Source organism: Bubalus bubalis, chromosome 6 (genome assembly GCF_019923935.1).
Source record: "Bubalus bubalis isolate 160015118507 breed Murrah chromosome 6, NDDB_SH_1, whole genome shotgun sequence".
Classification (NCBI taxonomy): domain Eukaryota; kingdom Metazoa; phylum Chordata; class Mammalia; order Artiodactyla; family Bovidae; genus Bubalus; species Bubalus bubalis.
In genome coordinates, this window is record NC_059162.1 from 24,220,968 (window position 1) to 24,241,709 (window position 20,742).

The window sequence follows — 20,742 nt, forward strand, 5'->3', positions numbered from 1 at the left end:
ACCTCCTAACTATGTATACTAGAGAAACGTGTACACAAGTAAACATAAGAATATTCTTTTTCACCCATAACTTTTTTTTTTGGTGACAGAGAAGTTGCAAAATAATACAATGAATGTAAAACGTGTGAATAGTTGGTGGCTAAGCAAAACATGATAGCCAGTGGAAGGAGCATACATGAGCTCTGAAGTCAGTGATACTTGGCTTGAAATTGCAGTCTCATGTATGAATTGTGTGACCATGGTCAATATCTTAATATCTTTGAACCTCAGTTTTCTCGTCTGCAAATTGGAGGTAATCATATGCCTACCATATTGTGTATTATAAGGGATAAATGCATGAATGCATATAAAGCATTGAGCATAAATACCAGCAACATAGTAGTTGTCCAGTAAATTGTGGCTATCATTAGTAATATTTTTAGTATTGTTAAAAATGATAAGGATGCATTGTATTTTTTCAGAGCCTTTTAGTTATAGCACATTTATTTATATACATTCATTTTTGGTTTTTCACTATAGAATGCAAAATGATTAAAAGGAAACATGACATTTTTTCACTCTGTGTTAGGGACAGAAAATATATTTTGAAAAAAATTTGCAGGGGAATTCCCTGGCAGTCCAATGGTTAGGATTCCATGCTTCCACCACAGGGGGCACAGGTTCAATCCCTGGTTGGGGAACTAAGATCCCACAGGCCACATGGTATGGCAAAAAAATTTTTTTTGCATTCATAGTCTTTCAAATACAGAGGCACATTTTTTCCCCCACTTCTATTATGGCTTCAATAACAGCAAATTAGGTCAGTGAGAAAGCATGTCAAAAATGATTTTATAATTTAAAAATTATGCAAAATTAAAAACTTCTTTTGAAGAAATAAAAAAAAAAAACAAGTATGATTTTATCAAAAGTCAAAGGAAACCAAAACGTGAAAATGTTAAATAACTTTATCAAGAAGTAATATCAGAAATGAAGTATAGGTTTCCTAAATTTTAACCCAAGATTCTGCACATTGAATTATATCAGCAATTATTTTTAAAGAAAACTGAATTAAGTAGTAGTAACCTTTAGCCCTAATGCTGTGGCCTTCATTGCCTTACCTGCACAATGAGTGAATCATGTCATAACAAACCCTTGGAGTGCCTTTAACCTACAGTGAAATTTCACTTGTATGTCTGAAGTCTTTGTAATGACCACCAGAACCACAGTCATCTTTTGCTCTTGGGCATTCCGGCCTGTACCCCACTATTTATCTTTCCAAACGGGTTATGACTGTGTTGTCATGTTGTATTGTTCCTTTTATTTCCATAAGCGTATCTTCTATCTCCAATTAGATTGGAGATGCAGACCTTTCCTTACATGCCTTTGCATTTGTAAGGTTTTGGGTGCAAAAAGAAAAAAATATATATTACCATCTTCTGTCCCCTAATAGCACCTAACATAGTGTTTGCACCAAGTAGGAACAAAATAAATGCATAAGGATGATGAGTGTCAGATTTCATTAAAAAAAAAAAAAAAATAGGGGTAGCCATCATAGCTGTGGTACCATGGGCATCAGATTCATGGATTCTGCTTCAAAAGCAATTTTGTTTGTTCTCCTTTGTTCTAGAAAGATGCCGTGAAGCGAATATTCTCGGGCATTCAGCCTACAGGAATCCCCCACCTCGGCAACTATCTGGGAGCCATTGAGAGCTGGGTGAGGTTACAGGACGAGCACGACTCTGTGCTGTACAGTATTGTTGACCTGCATTCCATCACTGTCCCCCAGGACCCAACCATCCTCCGGCAGAGCATCTTGGACATGACTGCTGCCCTTCTCGCTTGTGGCATCAACCCAGAGAAGAGCATCCTTTTCCAGCAATCTCAGGTCAGCTTCTCAGATTAGAACTGAGAAAACTTTTATTTTCAGATTATTTGAGGAAAAAATTCAATGGTTTATATAGCTCCTGTTTGTGATTTTTTTTTTTTTTTGACCATTCAAAGGTGACTTCATCAAATGTAACTGTTTCATTTTCATTTTTCCCTGTATTCATATCATTGAGTATTATTATAATGCAATAATATTTTCAGCTATTTCCTGAACTGTACTTGGTAAGTTTATAATGCTTCATATACCAAAAAATTTTATCCTATTATTACTTCTAACTCAAGAATTGTTTTTCTATATTGGGTTGCATTCAAACTGATGAATTCATGCTGTTGACTAGTTTCCTGGTGATGAGGGATAGAATTTAGCAACTGATGGTTTTACGTAACTCCAATGTTGCTTTGCTGGGTATTGCATTTGGAAGGTCTGTTGGATAATTCCTATTGTTCATTCTTTGTATAATAACTTTTGAGAAGATTTGAAAGAGCTAGCTGGGAAATTGGAAGACGATGTCCAGTGTATTGAGTCCAAGCCAAGAAAGGCCTCAGAACAAAGCCAGAATTTGACTCATATCTTTACTATGGATGAATCAGTTTGCTCTTGGACAGGCAGATAACCTGGCCTAGAGACAGAGCACTTAAGAGACTCCCTAGCAAAGAAGATGAGAGTTTTAACTGAATCATGCTTTACATTACATGTTTTCTTTAACCTGATGATAAGCCCCAGCCAAGGAATAGTATGTTATACATGTTTTGGCACAATTTAACATGTATGCAAGTGTGGTACGTGTTATACATGTGTACAACTCCTTTCTTGATCATAAACTTCTGATACTCATTATTTTTATGCATATTTAATCACCCACAGAACTTAATATAATGATTCACACACAGCAACCATTTAAAAATATGTAATGAATGAGAAGACTATCTTCAAAAAAATAAATGCAGTTATCAACTTAAACTTGTTGCCAGCTTAAAGGTAATCTGAAAGAATAACAGGATCTAATCATTAACATGACTTTTAAAGGCAGTTTACCTCAATTTCCTTTTTCACTAAGGAAAGTCAGGAAGGCTTTCTTTACATATGACTTTACAGATTGAATCTTGGACAGATCTAATTGTTATCAAGAACTTGCTTATGTTGAACAAACATCTGCCTTCCTGTAATTTTCAGCCACTCATTTAACTTCTCTCTGAAAATACGTAAAAAATAAACTCTGTCTTCCACATGACTGCTATTCCAATACTTGGAGGTATTGCTTGTGCATCATCCTTACCCTCCAGGTCCTTGTTCCATGGACTTAACCTTCTTCATACTAGCTGTCCTTAGATGTCTCACCCTCCTGGTTGTCCTACCTCGGAAGCATTCCTACCTTTTCTCTGAAAAGATGGTGCCTCTCATATTTCATGAAACAATGTCTATCCAAACTCTTCACACCCCCCTCTCACATTATATTATCAGAGGCAGTCTAATAATTATCAGAGCCAGTTTTTGAGTCACCTAATGCATTTTCCAAGGCATACCATCTTCACTCCATCTTAGCTGTTTTTGATATAACCTCTCTTTTGATCCTTATGTGATACTCTTTTATTAAAGAATTTATTTTTAATTAGAAGATAATTACTTTATAATACTGTGATGGTTTCTGCCATGAATCAATGTGAATGAGCCATAGATATACATATGTCCCCTCCCTCTTGAACCTCCCTCTTACCTCTGTCCCCATTCCACCCCTCTAGGTTGTCGCAAAGCACTGGCTTTGGGTTCCCTGTGTCATACAGCAAATTCCCACTGGCTATTTATTTTGCATATGGTATTGCATATGTTTCAATGCTACTCTCTCAAATCATCCCACCCTGTCCTTCCCCACTGTGTCCAAAAGTCTGTTCTTTAAGTCGGAGTCTCCTTTGCTGCCCTGCAAGTAGGATCATCAGTACTGTCTTTCTAGATTCCATCAGTTCAGTTCAGTCACTCAGATGTGTATGACTTTTTGTGACCCTATGGACTGCAGTACACCAGGCCTCCCTGTCCATCACCAACTCCTGGAGTTTACTCAAACTTATTTCGATTGAGTTGGTGATGCCATCCAACCATCTCATCCTCTGTCATCCCCTTCTCCTCCCACCTTCAATCTTTTCCAGCATCAGGGTCTTTTCAAATGAGTCAGCTCTTCACATCAGGTGGCCAAAGTATTGGAGTTTCATCTTCAACATCAGTCCTTCAAATGAATATTAAAGACTGATTTCCTTTAGGGTGGACTGGTTTGATCTCCTTGCAGTCCAAGGGACTCTCAAGAGTCCTCTCCAACACCATAGTTGAAAAGCATCAATTCTTCTGCCGTCAGCTTTCTTTATAGTCCAACTCTCACATCCATACATGACTACTGGAAAAACCATAGCCTTGACTAGACGGACCTTTGTTGGCAAAGTAATGCTGGCTTTTCAATATGCTATCTAGGTTAGTCATAACTTTTCTCCCAAGGAGTAAACGTTTTTTAATTTCATGGCTACAGTCACCATCTGCAGTGATTTTTGGAACCCAAAAAAGTAAAGTCTGCCACTGTTTCCACTGTTTCCCCATCTATTTCCCATGAAGTGATGGGACTGGATGCCATGATCTTTGTTTTCTGAATGCTGAGCTTTAAGCCAACTTTTTCACTCTCCTGAAAGAGGAGGGTGAAAAAGAGCCTCTTTCATCAAGAGGCTCTTTAGTTCTTCTTCACTTTCTGCCATAAGGGTGGTGTCATCTGCATATCTGAAGTTATTGATATTTCTCCAGGCAATCTTGATTCCAGCCTGTGCTTCATCCAGCCCTGCATTTTTCATGATGTACTCTGCATATAAGTTAAATAAGCAGGGTGACAATATACAGCCTTGACATACTCCTTTCCCTATCTGGAACCAGCGTATTGTTCCATGTCCAGTTCTGTTGCTTCCTGACCTGCATACAGATTTCTCAAGAGGCAGGTCAAGTGATCTGCTATTCCCATCTTTTTCAGAATTTTCCACAGTTTGTTATGATCCACAAAGTCAAAGGCTTTGACGTAGTCAATAAAGCAGAAATAGATATTTTTCTGGAACTCTCTTGCTTTTTCAATGATCCAGCAGATGTTGGCAAGTTAATCTCTGGTTCCTCTGCCTTTTCTAAAACCAGCTTGAACTCTGGAAGTTCACGGTTCACATATTGTTGAAGCCTGGCTTGGAGAATTTTGAGCGTTACTTTACTAGCGTGTGAGATGAGTGCAATTGTGTGGTAGTTTGAGCATTCTTTGGCATTGCCTTTCTTAGGGATTAGAATGAAAACTGACCTTTTCCAGTCCTGTGGCCACTGCTGAGTTTTCCAAATTTGCTGGCATATTGAGTGCAGTACTTTCACAGCATCATCTTTCAGGATTTGAAATAGCTCAACTGGAATTCCATCACCTCCACTAGCTTTGTTCGTAGTGGTGCTTCCTAAGGCCCACTTGACTTCACATTCCAGGATGTCTGGCTCTAGGTCCGTGATCACACCATTGTGATTATCTGGGTCGTGAAGATCTTTTTTGTACAGTTCTTCTGTGTATTCTTGCCACCTCTTCATAATATCTTCTGCTTGTGTTAGGTCCATACCATTTCTGTCCTTTATTGAGCCCATCTTTACATGAAATGTTCCCTTGTATCTTTAATTTTCTTGAAGAGATCGCTAGTCTTCCCCATTCTATTGTTTTCCTCTATTTCTTTGCATTGATCGCTGAGGAAGGCTTTCTTATCGCTCCTTGCTATTCTTTGGAACTCTGCATTCAGATGCTTATATCTTTCCTTTTCTCCTTTGATTTTTGCTTCTCTTCTTTTCTCAGCTATTTGTAAGGCCTCCTCAGACAGCCATTTTGCTTTTTTACATTTCTTTTTCTTGGGGCTGGTCTTGCTCCCTGTCTCCTGTACATTGTCACAAATCTTCATCCATACTTCATCAGGAACTCTGTCTATCAGATCTAGTCCCTTAAATCTAAATTTCACTTCCACTGTATAATCGTTAGGGATTTGATTTAGATCATACCTGAATGCTCTAGTGGTTTTCCCTACTTTCTTCAATTTAAGTCTGAATTTGGCCATAAGGAGTTCATGATCTGAGCCACAGTCTCCCAGTCTTGTTTTTGCTGATGGTATAGAGCTTCTCCATCTTTGGATGCAAAGAATATAATCAATCTGATTTTGGTGTTGACTATCTGGTGATGTCCATGTGTAGAGTCTTCTCTTGTGTTGTTGGAAGAGGGTGTTTGCCATGACCAGTGCGTTCTCCTTTTGAAACTCTGTTAGCCTTTGCCTTGCTTCATTCTGTACTCCGAGGACAAATCTGCCTGTTACTCCAGGTGTTTCTTGACTTCCCATTTTTGCATTCCAGTCCCCTATAATGAAAAGGACACCTTTTTGGGGTGTTAGTTCTAGAAGGTCTTGTAGGTCTTCATAGAACTGTTCAACGTCAGCTTCTTCAGCATTCCTGGTCGGGGCATAGACTTGGATCACTGTACTACTGAATGGTTTGCCTTGGAAACTAACAGAGATCATATATACATGTTAATATATGTATATATAGATTCCATATATATATATGTTAATATATGACATTCATTTCTTTTCTTTCTTTTTACTTCACTCTATATAATGACTCTAGTTTAATCCACCTTATTAGAACTGATTTAAATATGCTCTTTTTTTTAGCTGAGTAGTATTCCATTGTGTATATGTACTGCAACTTCTTTATCCATTCATCTGTCAATGGACATCGAGGTTGCTTCCATGTCCTAGCTATTGTAAACAGTGCTGCAATGAGCATGGGGGTACATGTGTCCTTTTCAATTATGGTTTCCTCAGGGTATATGCCCAGTAGTAGGATTGTTGGATCATATGGTAGTTTTATTCCTAGTTTTTTGAAAGAAATCTCCTCACTGGTCTCCATAGTGGTTGCATCAATTTTAAAAATTATATTCTATTTCCATAATTATTCTAGGTGAAAATGTCTAATCTCCACAAAACAACTTATAAAATTAAAGGCTTATGTACAACTGCATCCAGTACTTGCACTTTGAGCTCATAGCCCCAGAAGGAACTACTCTATTTTAAATATGTTCTCTGTTGTAAAGGGTTTTTGGCAGTGACCTCCATAAATATATAAAAATTTGCAATTATTGACATATCTTCTTCCACATGGTATATTATTGTTCAAAATAGCAATTGAAAGAGTAATCCACAATATGGCGAGCTTTGTAAGAACTCTTTCGTAAGTGAGGGATAATAAAATTCACCTTCCCTTTGGTTTTTTATGTTACACAGTGAGCTCTCTGTTTCCCCAACTGATTGTAGGTCTAGGTCAGAGAGTAGAGGCAACTGGGGCTGCCTGTTTCCTCGGTGACCTCTAAACTGTCTCACAGGTCCCCTCTTACCATCCCTGACTTCAGCTCCCTTGGGGGAATTTCGATAGTTTGTCAGGTAAAATTTGAGAAGAGTACTCATCAGCCCATATTCCACAATTTGTCACACAAAGACAGTATGAAAGACTTCCTCAGATATCTTTCTGTCCTCAAGACATGCTTGGTCTGGGCCATTTCCTTCTTTAACTCAGGCAACCAACATTATTACAGCTTAGTGGGTAGACTGGTTATTGTATCAGATTTTCTTTCCTGTTTAAAATATTTAGTGAAGAAAACTTGAAATATATGTAGAAGAGTAGGAGAATAGTATACTTTACCCCCATCATTTATTAACATTTTGTGATTTGTCTCTCCAGTTTTGTTTTCTTTTTTTTTTTAAATATACTTCTTCGTGGTTATCTTTGCCAATTTTATTTATTTATTTATTTGGCTATGCTGGATCTTCACTGTGGCCTACACAGGCTTCTAGTTGCTGCATGCGGGCTTAGTTGCCCTGAGGCATGTGGGATCTTAGTTCCTGGACCAGGGATTGAACCCACATCCCCTGTATTGGAAGGCAGATTCCTAATCAGTGGACTACCATGGAAGATCCCATGTTGTTTTCTTTGTTGAAGTATTTTATAGCAGATATCACACATCATGGCATTTCATGCCCTAAATATTTCAGCCTGCCTTTCTAAAAACTCAGGAAGATTTCTTACATAACCACAATAATATCATCAGAATTAACAAAGTTAATGATAATCCCATATTATCATCTAATACCCAGTCCATGTTCAAACTATGCTGGTTCTCCCAAAATGTGTTTTGTAGTTGGCTTATTGAAATGACGATTCAACCAAGGTCTACAAATAACATTTGATTATGGATCTTAAGTCTTTTGTTTTTCATGCCTTTTGATTTGTTGATCGTTTTATTTCTGTAAAGTTAATCTTTCCTCATTTAAAACTTTGGTTTTTGTGCTACCACTTTTTTTATCCCTTTAATATGTTAATCAGCTTTTCTTTACTCACTAGAAAATTAGCCTTTCTGGGCATAAACATGAACCTTAATTTTCTTCCTAAGGCACTACTTTTGCAAGTTATATAGACAGTTTCTGACTTATAGTGGTTAAACTTATGATGCTTTGAAAGCTATATACATTCAGTAGAAACTGTACTTTGAATTTTAGATTTTGATCTTTTCCCAGGCTGATAATATGTAGAAAGATACTCTCTTATGATACTGGGCAGCTCCAAGTCAGCCACAAGATCATCAGGGTAAATGATCAAGACATAACCAATCTGTTTTCCACTTTGAGTACAGTGCTCAATAAATTACATGAGATATTCAACACTTTATTATAGTATAGGCTTTGTGTTAGAGCCCCTGAAGAAGGAAATGGCAATTCACTTCAGTATTCTTGCTTGGTAAATTGCATGGACAGAGGCGGCTGATAGGCTACAGTCCATGGGGTCACAAGAGTCGGACACGACTTAGTGGCTGAACCACCACCACCACCACCAGGGCTGATGTAAGTGTTCTGAACATGGTTAAGCTATGATGTTGGGAAGGTTAGGTATATTGTATGTATTTTCGACTTGGGATATTTCCAACTTAATGGTGCGTTTATCAAGACATGACTCCATTGTAAGTTGAGTACTCTTGGAGAGAGAACTTTATTCTGTCTCCCACCATGCCTTTGCCTCAGGAGCTGATGGCAGAGAGGCAGTACAGAGCCAGAGCTGGCCTCCAGGCCCTGGACTACTAAATTACCCTTTCACTCCTGCCTCAGTCTTACCATTCGATGGTCCATTCCCCACATTGTAGCCATGTGCTCTTTCTACTTAAAATAAACCAGCACCTCTCTCCTACCCTCAAGGCAAAAATCTAAACTCAGTTTCTAGAAAACCCTTCAATCATAAAGTCCCTGAGAACATCAGGTCAGTGTTTCTTCCACTCCACAACTTTTTATCACAAGTTATTTTGTGTTCAAATGATCTGATTAACTTTTATCAAGAATTCTTTAAAGCAGAAGTTAAAATATTTTCTTGTTTTATTTTGAGAAAACTTGATAAATCAATTCTTAACTTATAAACAGATAAATTAGAGATCAGTTATGTAATTATAACAAGGTTTTTTTTTAATATTGGTAATTTTGTAGTGCTTTTAAGCATTTAGTTGATCATAAAATATGATAGGAATTTAGAAAACAAAATATTGGGAGCCAATGCTAGTTAAAATTGGTTATTCTTGCATTTGCACACACACAATTATTTACAAATAAAATGAAGAATTTTTGAAATTGTGAGTTAGAAAAAGTTTTTTTTTTACATTATGTAAGTGTTCTTTTCATGTTCATCCACTGTGTTAAGCAAAGTACTTAACGGATAAATATAGAGGCCAGTTCCCTGGGCTACTGTTGTCTACCAGAGTAAGTTCTAGTAATTGTTTGAAATAGGGAAAGAATTTAGCTATGTTGGGATGCTGATTTTATCAATTATTTTTATCTCCAGTCCTTTGCATTCTTTCTCAGCAGTCTGACTGGAACGATTGAGACTTATTGAAGATTTTTCTCATTATTTTCTTTTTCTTTCTTTCCCACTGGCCTCTAGTCATGGTGCTTCCCCTAAAATATGTTTGCCATATGTGGGGAATTTTTCAGAGCCTCTCCTCTAAAAGGTGTGCCTATGTGCATGCATGTGTGTGTGTGTGTGAGTGAGAGAGGGAGAGAGAAGACGCCTGCCTGTGTGTGTGCTTGGCAGAGCTTTCCATCCAAATGCCAAAGTCAGTGGTCTTTTATTTCTAGCAGGCTTGAGTGCAGATTCAATCTGATTCCCACAGCTGTCTCTGAGGTGCATGTCTCCACGTCTTTAGTTGTTACTTTGCTTGGGATTGAGTCACCCTGCAGATGGAAGATAAAAGCTGGAGTTCATAGCTTTAGACATTGGCTTTCTGCCAAGGCTAAGAGAAAAGGACAACTCTGACCATCAGACCTCCTGTTACAGAGGGTCCGAAACAGTACAGCGAAGAGTCCACGGCAAAGAATGAAATCTGCAGCTTCAGAATGTGACCTCATTCTCTAATTAGAGTGAGGTTTGGTTTCTCAGGAAACAAAAATCAATAATAGTAATACAGGAAGGGGGACTATGAAGGAACCCATTTCCGAATGAGGGCCAACGGAGCTGACTACATGAATCTTGGCTCAGTAAATACAAACAAAAGTACCTGACCCATGGTGCTTGTCTTAAAGATACAAAGCCAAATCCTAAACTAGGACCGGGAATCTCTTGTGTTTTCATTTATCCTCATAATTTTGGAATCGTGTTTAAGTATGTATTTATATTTATTAAACTCTCAAGTTGTTAGGCTACTGACAACAGGTATACGTTCAACTCATAAAGGAAGCAAACAAACCTCTATATAAGTTAATGGTCTTGAGGAATCTATTTGTAAAATTGGCATCACTTCCAGAGTTTCCAGGGAGAGGCAGAGGTTCTAAATGTCCCATGGAATAAATAATAAAGAGAAGTTAGGAAAATTATTAAAATACCCAAACTTCTCATGTTATTTCCTTCTCTAAAAGGTTTCTGCTAGTACCACTTCCTTGCCTACATCTATACTCATGTGTGATTCGATGAGAAGCTATTGTATTTGTGTTGCTTCTATCCTGGAGCACAGAGTTAGGTCATATCTTAATTACACCTCCAAGAAGAGCTTTTTTACTATCAGGGCAATGAGTATGGGCTCTGAAGCCAGATACAGTTTGAATCTCACTGTGATCTCCTCTCGTTGTGACATACTAGGCAAGTTACTGAAGCTCTTTGAACCCCCTTTATAATGTCTACAATAAGGATATTTAAACAATATGATGTATACATATGATTCCTGACAGATGTTAACTTTCTCTCTCACCTTACCTCACCACACACACACTGTCCCCAATCCAGGCTTCTTGATTTAAGGATGGAGTGCATTTGTAAGATGAAGATCAAATTAGTGACTGTGCCTCTCTTCATTCCCAATGACAAAATATTTTCACAAGAGTTTGTTATCGAGAAATATTTCAAACATTGAGAAGAGTATGAGTATGGATGGCTGCTCTTTGAAATGCTAACATTTTGGCATACCTGCTGCATGCAGTTTTTGTTTTTTAAGAAGTAAAACATTACAAATATAGTCAAAACTTTTTAGCTCTCTCTGGTCTCATTCTGCTTTCTGCCTCCCCAGAAAATATGTGTGAAAGTGTTATTCACTCGGTCATGTCCAGCTCTTTGTGACACCATGGACTGTAGCCCACCAGGCTCTTCTGTCCATGGAATTCTCCAAGTAAGAATACTGGAATGGGTTGCCATTTTCTTCTCCAGGGGATCTTCCCGACCCAGGAATTGAACCTGGGTCTCCCTCGTTGCAGGCAGGAAATTTAATCATTTTGACTGCTGTATGATATTCCATTGTCTGGCTCTATCACAATTTATATATCTATTGTTGTTTGCCTGGCTAAAGATATTTAGATTTTTTCCAACTTTTTGTTACTGTGAATATTATTACAATGGGCACACTTACATATGCTTTTTGTGCACCTCTGAAAGCCTCTCCAGAGGGAACTACTATGCTGAATTTAATACTCATCATTCCCAAGTACCTGTTTACATTTTTATTGCATATGATTTGGCCATAACAATCCATATTATTTATTTTGTATGTTTTAGAACTTTACATAAATAGCCTTATGCTGCACATATCTTCCTGAATCTATATTTTTGTATGCAGCATTAATTATGTGTTTGAGATTTAATCATTTTGATGGCTGTATGATATTCCATTGTCTGGCTGTATCACAATTTGTTTAATCTATTGTTATTTTCCTGGCAAAAGATATTAAGATTTCTTCTTACTTTTTGTTACTGTGAATAATACTACAGTGGACATACTTACATATGCTTTTTGTTCACCTCTGAAAGGCTTTTCTAGGTGTACATACCCAAGAGTGGAATCATGAGGATATATGACATCAATGTTAGTGAATTATTGCCAGCTCAGTTCAGTTCAGTCACTCAGTAGTGACTGACTCTTGGCGGGCCCATGGACTGCAGCACGCCATGCTTCCTTGTCCATCAGATTCTCAAACTCATGTCCATCAAGTCGGTGATGCCATCCAATCATCTCATCCTCTGTCGTCCCCTTCTCCTTCTGTCTTCAGTCTTTTCCAGCATCAGGGTCTTTTCCAATGAGTCAGTTCTTAGCATCAGGTGGCCAAAGTATTGAAGTTTCAGCTTCAGCATCAGTCCTCCCAATGAATATTCAGGACTGTTTCCCTTTAGGATTGACTGGTTTGATCTCCTTGCAATCCAAGGAACTCTCAAGAGTCTTCTCCAATACCACAGTTCAAAAGCATCAATTCTTTGGCACTCAGCTTTCTTTGTTGCCCAACTCTCATATCTGTATGTGACTACTGGAAAAAATATTCCAAGGAGTATTGCCAGATTGCTCTCCAAACTGGCATTCCAACTTACGTTCCACCAAAAGAAGAGTTTCCTTTGGTCTATGGCAATATTTGGACTTCCCTGGTGGCTCAGACAGTAAAGCGTCTGCCTACAGTGTGGGAGACCCGGGTTCGATCCCTGGGTTGGGAAGATCTGGAGAAGGAAATGGCAACCCATTCCAGTATTCTTGCTTGGAAAATCCCATGGACGGAGAAGCCTGGTAGGCTACAGTCCATGGGGTCATAAAGAGTCAGACACGACTGAGAAACTTTACTTTCTTTCTTTCTTTCTATGGCAATATTTGGTATCAGTTCAGTTCAGTCGCTCAGTCATGTCCGACTCTTTGCGACCCCATGAATTGCAGCACACCAGGCCTCCCTGTCCATCACCAACTCCCAGAGTTCACTCAAACTCACATCCATCGAGTCCGTGATGCCATCCAGCCATCTCATCCTCTGTCGTCCCCTTCTCCTTTTGCCCCTAATCCCTCCCAGCATCAGTCTTTTCCAATGAGTCAACTCTTCGCATGAGGTGGCCAAAGTACTGGAGTTTCAGCTTTAGCATCATTCCCTCCAAAGAACACCCAGGGCTGATCTCCTTCAGAATGGACTGGTTGGATCTCCTTGCAGTCCAAGGGACTCTCAAGAGTCTTCTCCAACACCACAGTTCAAAAGCATCAATTCTTCAGCGCTCAGCTTTTTTCACAGTCCAACTCTTACATACATACATGACCACTGGAAAAACCATAGCCTTGACTAGACGGACCTTTGTTGGCAAAGTAATGTCTCTGCTTTTGAATATGCTATCTAGGTTGGTCATAACTTTCCTTCCAAGGAGTAAGCATCTTTTAATTTCATGGTTGCAATCACCATCTGCAGTGATTTAGAGCCCAAAAAACATAAAATCTGACACTTTTTCCACTGTTTCCCTATCTATTTGCCATGAAGTGATGGCACCAGATGCCATGATCTTCGTTTTCTGAATGTTGAGCTTTAAGCCAACTTTTTCACTCTCCTCTTTCACTTTCATCAAGAGGCTTTTGAGTTCCTCTTCACTTTCTGCCATAAGGGTGGTGTCATCTGCATATCTGAGGTTATTGATATTTCTCCTGGCAATCTTGATTCCAGCTTGTGCTTCTTCCAGCGCAGCGTTTCTCATGATGTACTCTGCATATAAGTTAAATAAGCAGGGTGATAGTATACAGCCTTTACGAACTCCTTTTCCTATTTGGAACCAGTCTGTTGTTCCATGTCCAGTTCTAACTGTTGCTTCCTGACCTGCATACAGATTTCTCAAGAGGCAGTTCAGGTGGTCTGGTATTCCCATCTCTTTCAGAATTTTCCACAGTTGATTGTGATCCACACAGTCAAAGGCTTTGGCATAGTAAATAAAGCAGAAATAGATGTTTTTCTGGAACTCTCTTGCTTTTTTGATGATCCAGCGGTATAATTAGACATTATTTTTGCCATTATAAAAGATGGAATATCTTATCTCATTGTTGTTTTAATTTGCATTTTCCTGATTACTGGTAAGGTTAAGGATTTTTTCATGTTTAAAACCTTTTGTTTTCTTCTGTGAATTACTTATTCACCCCTTTTTCCCAGTTAAAGAAATTGTATTTTTTTTATTGTTTATAGAAGTTATTTCTTTACATATCCTAAATATTAATCCTTTGTCTGTTTTACATTGCCTTTTTTCAGTCTATGGCTTGTCTTTTTAAATTTGTAAATGCTGTCTTTTATTATACGGAAGTGTTCATTTTAATGCAGTCAATTCAGCCTCTGCCTATGTGGTTTAGTGCTTCTGTTTGTCTTTTCAAGTAATTGTTCTCTGACCTAATGTCATACAGCTATTCTTTATGATTATTTTCTAAATGTTTTAAAGTTTTGCTTTTCCCATTTAAGTATTATCTACAAATAAATCTTACCATCTTTGGATTGTACACATTTTGACAGATTTTATTTGCATTATTTTTTAAAAACCACATTTGAAATTATCAGCACAGATCATATCAGTAGTGCCTTTAAGTACTGGGAAGATGTCTAGCACATGTAATGAATGCATATTTTCCAAAATTCTAACTTTTGCTTGAAATCTGACATTTTATCATTAGCAACACTTTTTGTGAATTGTTTTCCTTGAAATTCCCATCTTCACTTTTTTCCCTTGGTGACTTGCTAGAGGCTACTCTGTTAATCTTTCTGGAGCACAGATTTGGTTTTGTGAGACTCTATCATATCTTGGGCTTTCCAGGTGGACTAATCGTAAAGAACCTACCTCCCATTGCAGGAGATATAAGAGACACGGGTTTGATCCCTGGGTCAGGAAGATCCCCAGGAGGAGGGCATGGCAGTCCACTCCAGTATTCTTGTCTGGAGAATCTCAGAGACAAAGGAGTCTGGAGGGCTACCCTCTATAGGGTTGCAAAGAGTCGGACATGACCGAAGCAACTTAGCATGCATGCATGAGCTATTACATCTTTCTTTTCTATTTCCTTCATTTTGTTGTTTCCTCTCTTGCTTCCATTGTCTTTGATATTACTTTGTTGTTGTTTTTATTAAATGGACCTCATTAATTTTAGCCATTCTTATTTTCTAATATAAATTTAAATATTCATTTCCTTATAAGTACTGCTTTATCAGCATCCACAAAGTTGTGATATGTAGTATTTTCACCATAACTCATTTGTAAATGATTTCTAGCTTGTTATTTATTTGACCTGTGATTTATTTAGAAATAGGTGTTTTAATTTCCAAATACATGACTCTTTTTTTAAAACCATTTTACCCATTTGAATGACTAAAATTAAAAAATACTGATATGGCTAAGTTTTGATAAGGATGTAGAGCAGTGTGAGCTCATACATTGCTATTAAGAGTATAAAAAGTTAGTTTCTTATAAAATTAAGCATATACTTATCATGTGAAGTTGCTCAGTCATGTCTGACTCTTTGTGACCCCGTGGACTGTAGCCCACCAAGCTCCTCTGTCCATGGGATTCTCCAGGCAAGAATACTGGAGTGGGTTGCCATTTCCTTCTCCAGGGGATCTTCCCGACCCAGGTCTCCTGCATTGCAGGCAGATGCTTTAACGTCTGAGCCACCAGGGAAACCCACAATTCCCTAGGCATTTACCCAAGAGAAATGAAAACATTGTCAACAAAATGACTTGTGCTTCCCTTGTAGCTCAGTTGGTAAAGAATCTGCCTGCAATACAGAAGACCCAGGTTCAATTCCTGGGTTGGAAAGATCCCCTAGAGAAGGGAATGGCGACTCAGTCCAGTATTCTTGCCTAGAGAATCCCATGGACAGAGGAGCCTGGCAAGCTACAGTCCATGGGGTCACAAGAGTCGGACTTGACTTAGTGACTAAACCACCACATAAATGTTCATAATGTTTTTGCTCGCAGAAGGCAATGGCACCCCACTCCGGTACTCTTGCCTGGAAAATCCCATGGACGGAGGAGCCTGGTAGGCTGCAGTCCATGGGGTCGCTAGGAGTCGGACACGACTGAGAGATTCACTTTCACTTTTCACTTTCATGCACTGGAGAAGGAAATGGCAAGCCACTCCAGTGTTCTTGCCTGGAGAATCCCAGGGACGGGGGAGCCTGGTGGGCTGCCGTCTATGGGGTCACACAGAGTCAGACACGACTGAAGCGACTTAGCAGCAGCAGTAGCAGCAGCAGCAGTCCCAAAGTAAAAACAATACAAATGTCCATCAACAAATAAATGATTGTAGAATATTCAGTCAATGGACTGCTATTCAAAGTGAAAAGGAGTATGTAACAATATAAAGGAATAGCAGAAACATTATGCCAAGAGAAGCCTATGAGAGAATAATTCATATTATACAGTAACATTTATTTGATATTCTAGAACAGGCAGAACTAATCCATAATAACAAAGAGCAGATCAGTGGTTTCCAGGAGCAAGGGTGAGAAAGGGATGAAGAATTAACTGCAAAGTGGTATGAAGAAACTTTTGGGTGGCATTGAACTGCTCTGTATCTTGATTGGTGTGGTGGTTACACATGTGTATGGATTTATTAAAATTCCTAAGACTGAGCAGCTAAAATGGGTCCGTCTTACTCTTTGTACATTGTGCCTCACTAAGTTCAGTTCAGTTCAGTCTCTCAGTCGTGTCCAACTCTGTTAATATTAAAATGTTTTTATAATCAGTAGTCACTTAGAATATTGTATAAGTAAAAAGAAAAAAAAGAGAAAAACCCATGGAACTGTGTGAGAGCATTATAGATAGTTCAATGTATTTGTCTTTCAGACATGTAAAATGATAAAGGCAAAGTAAATATGGCATGAAAATGTCATGTGAACTTCAAGTCACCCACTCGCAATGTAAAAAACAACCTGCTCACAAATGTAGTCAGTAAACTAATAATTTGATATGTTGATGTAACATGCTCCCTAAACTTGTAAAACCAGCAAGAAGCACTGTGAAACCAAGTGTTGCAACTGTTGAGTCCACTCCAAGCAAAGTATTAAAGAAAGAAGCTTTGCCTGAGATAGTGCTTTGAATTAGACTGACAAGATCTTTTCTGCCAAGAATTTTAGGGAATTTCAGTCAAGAGATAAAAGAGTTTGAAAGAAGAATATGAAAATCATCTTATGATTTAAGACTTCCATCATTTTTGTTTGTTTTTAAATTATTTTTAATTCATGTTTTTCCTTGTTTAAATATTATTTATCCTAATCAAAACAGCAACAAATATATGTAGGAAGAGGTATCTTTTACAAACATATTTTGTACTTACTTGTTGTATATTACAAAATAAAGAACACAACTCAGTGTTTGTTTGTTGGTTTTTAATGAAGCACCTTGTGACCTCCAATTTACCTGCCCTTAGTCTTTTCTTCTTATATTTCTTTACTGCTCTGATTCTTTGATATATTGATTCCCTCATTCCTTTTAGGATTTTCTCTTGATCCCAATGTTAAGGCAGTAACTTTATTTTTCTTCTACTCTAATAGTTCATTTATTTCCTTTACTGATTCATCTTTAATCTCCAGAATTCTGTCCTGAAGTAGGTAGGTAGGTAGACAGATAGATCTGTTATATATATTCTGTCCTTGTGAAGTTTCATCTGCTTCTATAACTTTCAGCTATTTTCTCTCAAATTTTGTTTCTATCCTTCACCTTTCTTCCTAACTTCAGACATTTTTTGTGTGTGTTTCTAGCTATCTTCTAGGGGAGAAGAAAATGGCAACCCACTCCACTACTCTTGCTTGGGAAATCCCATGGACGGAGGAGCCTGGTAGGCTACAGTCCATGGGGTCGCAAAGAGTCGGACACGACTGAGTGACTTCACTTTCACATTTCACTTTTATGCACTGGAGAAGGAAATGACAACCCACTCCAGTATTCTTGCCTGGAGAATCCCAGGGACAGGAGCCTGGTGGGCTGCCATCTATGGGGTCACACAGAGTTGGACATAACTGATGTGACTTAGCAGCAGCAGCAGCAGCTATCTTCTAGACATCTCTCTTTGAGATCTTTCAGAAAATCTCAATGTGAACATATCTAAAACCACAGATTTGGCCTGTGAGCAGCAGTTTGCTAACCCCTACTGTATGAGGATTATATGTCCTCATCCACTGCCATGTGACCAGCAGGCGGTGCCTCAGATAGGAGAAACATCTGGTCATACTCTACTGATGTTGGGCTTGTCCACATGACTTGTTTTAGCCAATGGAAAGTGAGTGAGCATGATACACACCATGCCCAAGCAGAATCTTTACAAGCCACTCCATGTTTGTTCTAACTCTCTTGCTCTTTTTCCTTCCTCCTAACTCAATTTAGGTCCTATTTTGAGAAGGTAAATAAAGCAAACTTCCCAGGTGGGTTCCCAGGTGGCACCAGTGGTAAAGAATCCACCTGCCAAAGCTGGAGACACAAGAGATGCGAGTTTGTTCCCTGGGTTGGGAAGGTCCCTTGGAGGAGAAAATGGCAACCCACTCCAGTGTTCTTGCCTGGAAAATCATATAGGCAGAGCCTGGTGGGCTACAGTCCATAGGGTCACAAAGAGTCAGACATGACTGAGCACGCACGCACACGCACACACACACACGCCAGCCTACAGCTACTAATATGTGAAGTGAATGAAAAAGAAACCATTGCTGTGAGCCGCTTATTTAGGGCTGTTACCCAACATAAGCTAGAAAAAGCAGACTAATTCACTGCTATAGATAAAAAAAAAAAGTTTACACATACACATGTATAAATTAAGCAATAGAACTTAGAGGGAGGTGACTTTTCAGTCTGGAGTAGACTTAAATAGCTACTTATTTAGCTTTGGAAGTATTGGACTAAGAAAAAAGTATAGAAAGATCCAAATGCGTACAGACAGATATTCATTGGCAAACATAAGTACCAACAGGAGGCAGACCAGTTGAAGAAAGTGAATGAAAGTTTATTGATAAACTTTCTTTTAATTAAAATCAGAGTTCTTTTAATTAAAATCAGATCCCCAAACAAGGCCCCTGTTAAGGGGATTTGTGATGGGGATGATAAGAATCTAATAAAGATAACTCAGCATGAAATTGCTAGTTTTTGAGAGAAAATGATAAATGGGAATTTGTGTCTGAACAGTCTTACAAGTGCCCAAACCAAAACTTAAAAGTACCTGATTCCTGAGAAGATAACATTTATATGGGAAATAGTAAAATCCCAAGGGACACTTCGATGTTTGATCTAAGATTCATCGAATTAGCTAATTGCTTGAATGGATTTGATCAATACCTAGAAACTGTATTTTTTTTTTTTTTGTATCATGCTATGCTGTACTTGTTAAGAAAATGTTTTTGAAAAAATTTAAATTCAGCAAAACACAGGAAATAGTATAACAGACATTCATGTTCCCAACACCAAGGGTGAATATTGTTGACATTTTGTCATATTTGCTTCATCTCCTGTATTAAAGTTGAAGGACCTTTTCATTCTTTCCTTGCCCACTCCTCTCACCCCTCCTCCCTGCATCCCTTTTCTCTATCCCAGGCAATGAAATCTTGGACTTGGCCTGTATCAATCTAGCCAATTTGTCACACCTGTTTTCACGTGCAATCCCATGAGCAATATACAATAGTTTTAATTGTGTGGTTTAAAAAAAAAGATACAAGTGGTGCTGTATTGTAGAATCTTTTTACAATTTTCCTTTCCCACATAGCAGTATGTTTTTGTGATCTCATGTTAATTTTTTATATTTGGCTAGAGTGCCATTATACAAATATGCCACCTTTTATTTAGATATCACCCTGTTGACAAACCTTTAATGTTTTCATTTCATGTATTCATTTAACAAATATTTATTGAATACTTACCGTGTCCCAGATCCTGTGTCAGATACTCATATCAATGAAGAAAAGAGACAAAAATCTTTGCCACCATGGTAGTTATATTGTATTGGGATGACACAACATAAATAATGACTATAATAAATAAACCAAACAAAGTATATTAGAAGGTGATAGGTTATATAGAAAAAGGCTAAGCGGAATTGGGAGTGGTGTTGAGGGAAACACAGGTTGTTATTTTAGATAGCATGGCTGGGTAAGCCCCCTTTATAAGATAATATTACAGCAGAGACTTAATGTGAGGGAGTTAGTGAGGTGAGTATGTGGGGAAAAAGAATTGCTATCAGAGAAGAGTCAGTGCAAAGCCCCTAAGTGGGGAGTGTGTCTGGTATATTCAGGAAACACAAGGAGGTCAGCAAGGCTGGAGAAGGGGGAGCAAAGAGGGTATGGAGGAGGATTGGAATCCAGACATTATAGGGTTAAGTAGGAAGAGATGATCATGATAGACCATGGTAAGGACCATACCATTCACTCATTTAAAGTTTACAATGAAATGACTTTTAGTGTTCACAGAGTTGTGCATCCATCACCACAGTCAAATTTTGAACATTTTCATCAGTCCATGATGAAACCCAGTACCCATGAGCAGTCACTTCCTTTGCTCCTCTCCCCTCTCCATGGCAATCTCTAATTCCCTTTG

General features: G+C 38.3%; 1 protein-coding gene across 6 annotated transcripts in view; it reads left to right on the forward strand.

The window, feature by feature from the left end:
* The window catches only part of WARS2 (tryptophanyl tRNA synthetase 2, mitochondrial), a 94,712-nt gene that overhangs the window by 42,551 nt on the left and 31,419 nt on the right, over positions 1-20,742 (forward strand). For 5 of the 6 annotated variants that reach the window (XM_006049363.3, XM_044944486.1, XM_044944485.2 and 2 more), the window contains one exon: positions 1,607-1,864. In XM_006049363.3, coding sequence (XP_006049425.3) covers positions 1,607-1,864 — 258 coding nt within the window. The remainder of the gene's footprint in view (positions 1-1,606; positions 1,865-20,742) is intronic. The other variant, XM_025288013.2, reaches the window with a different exon arrangement.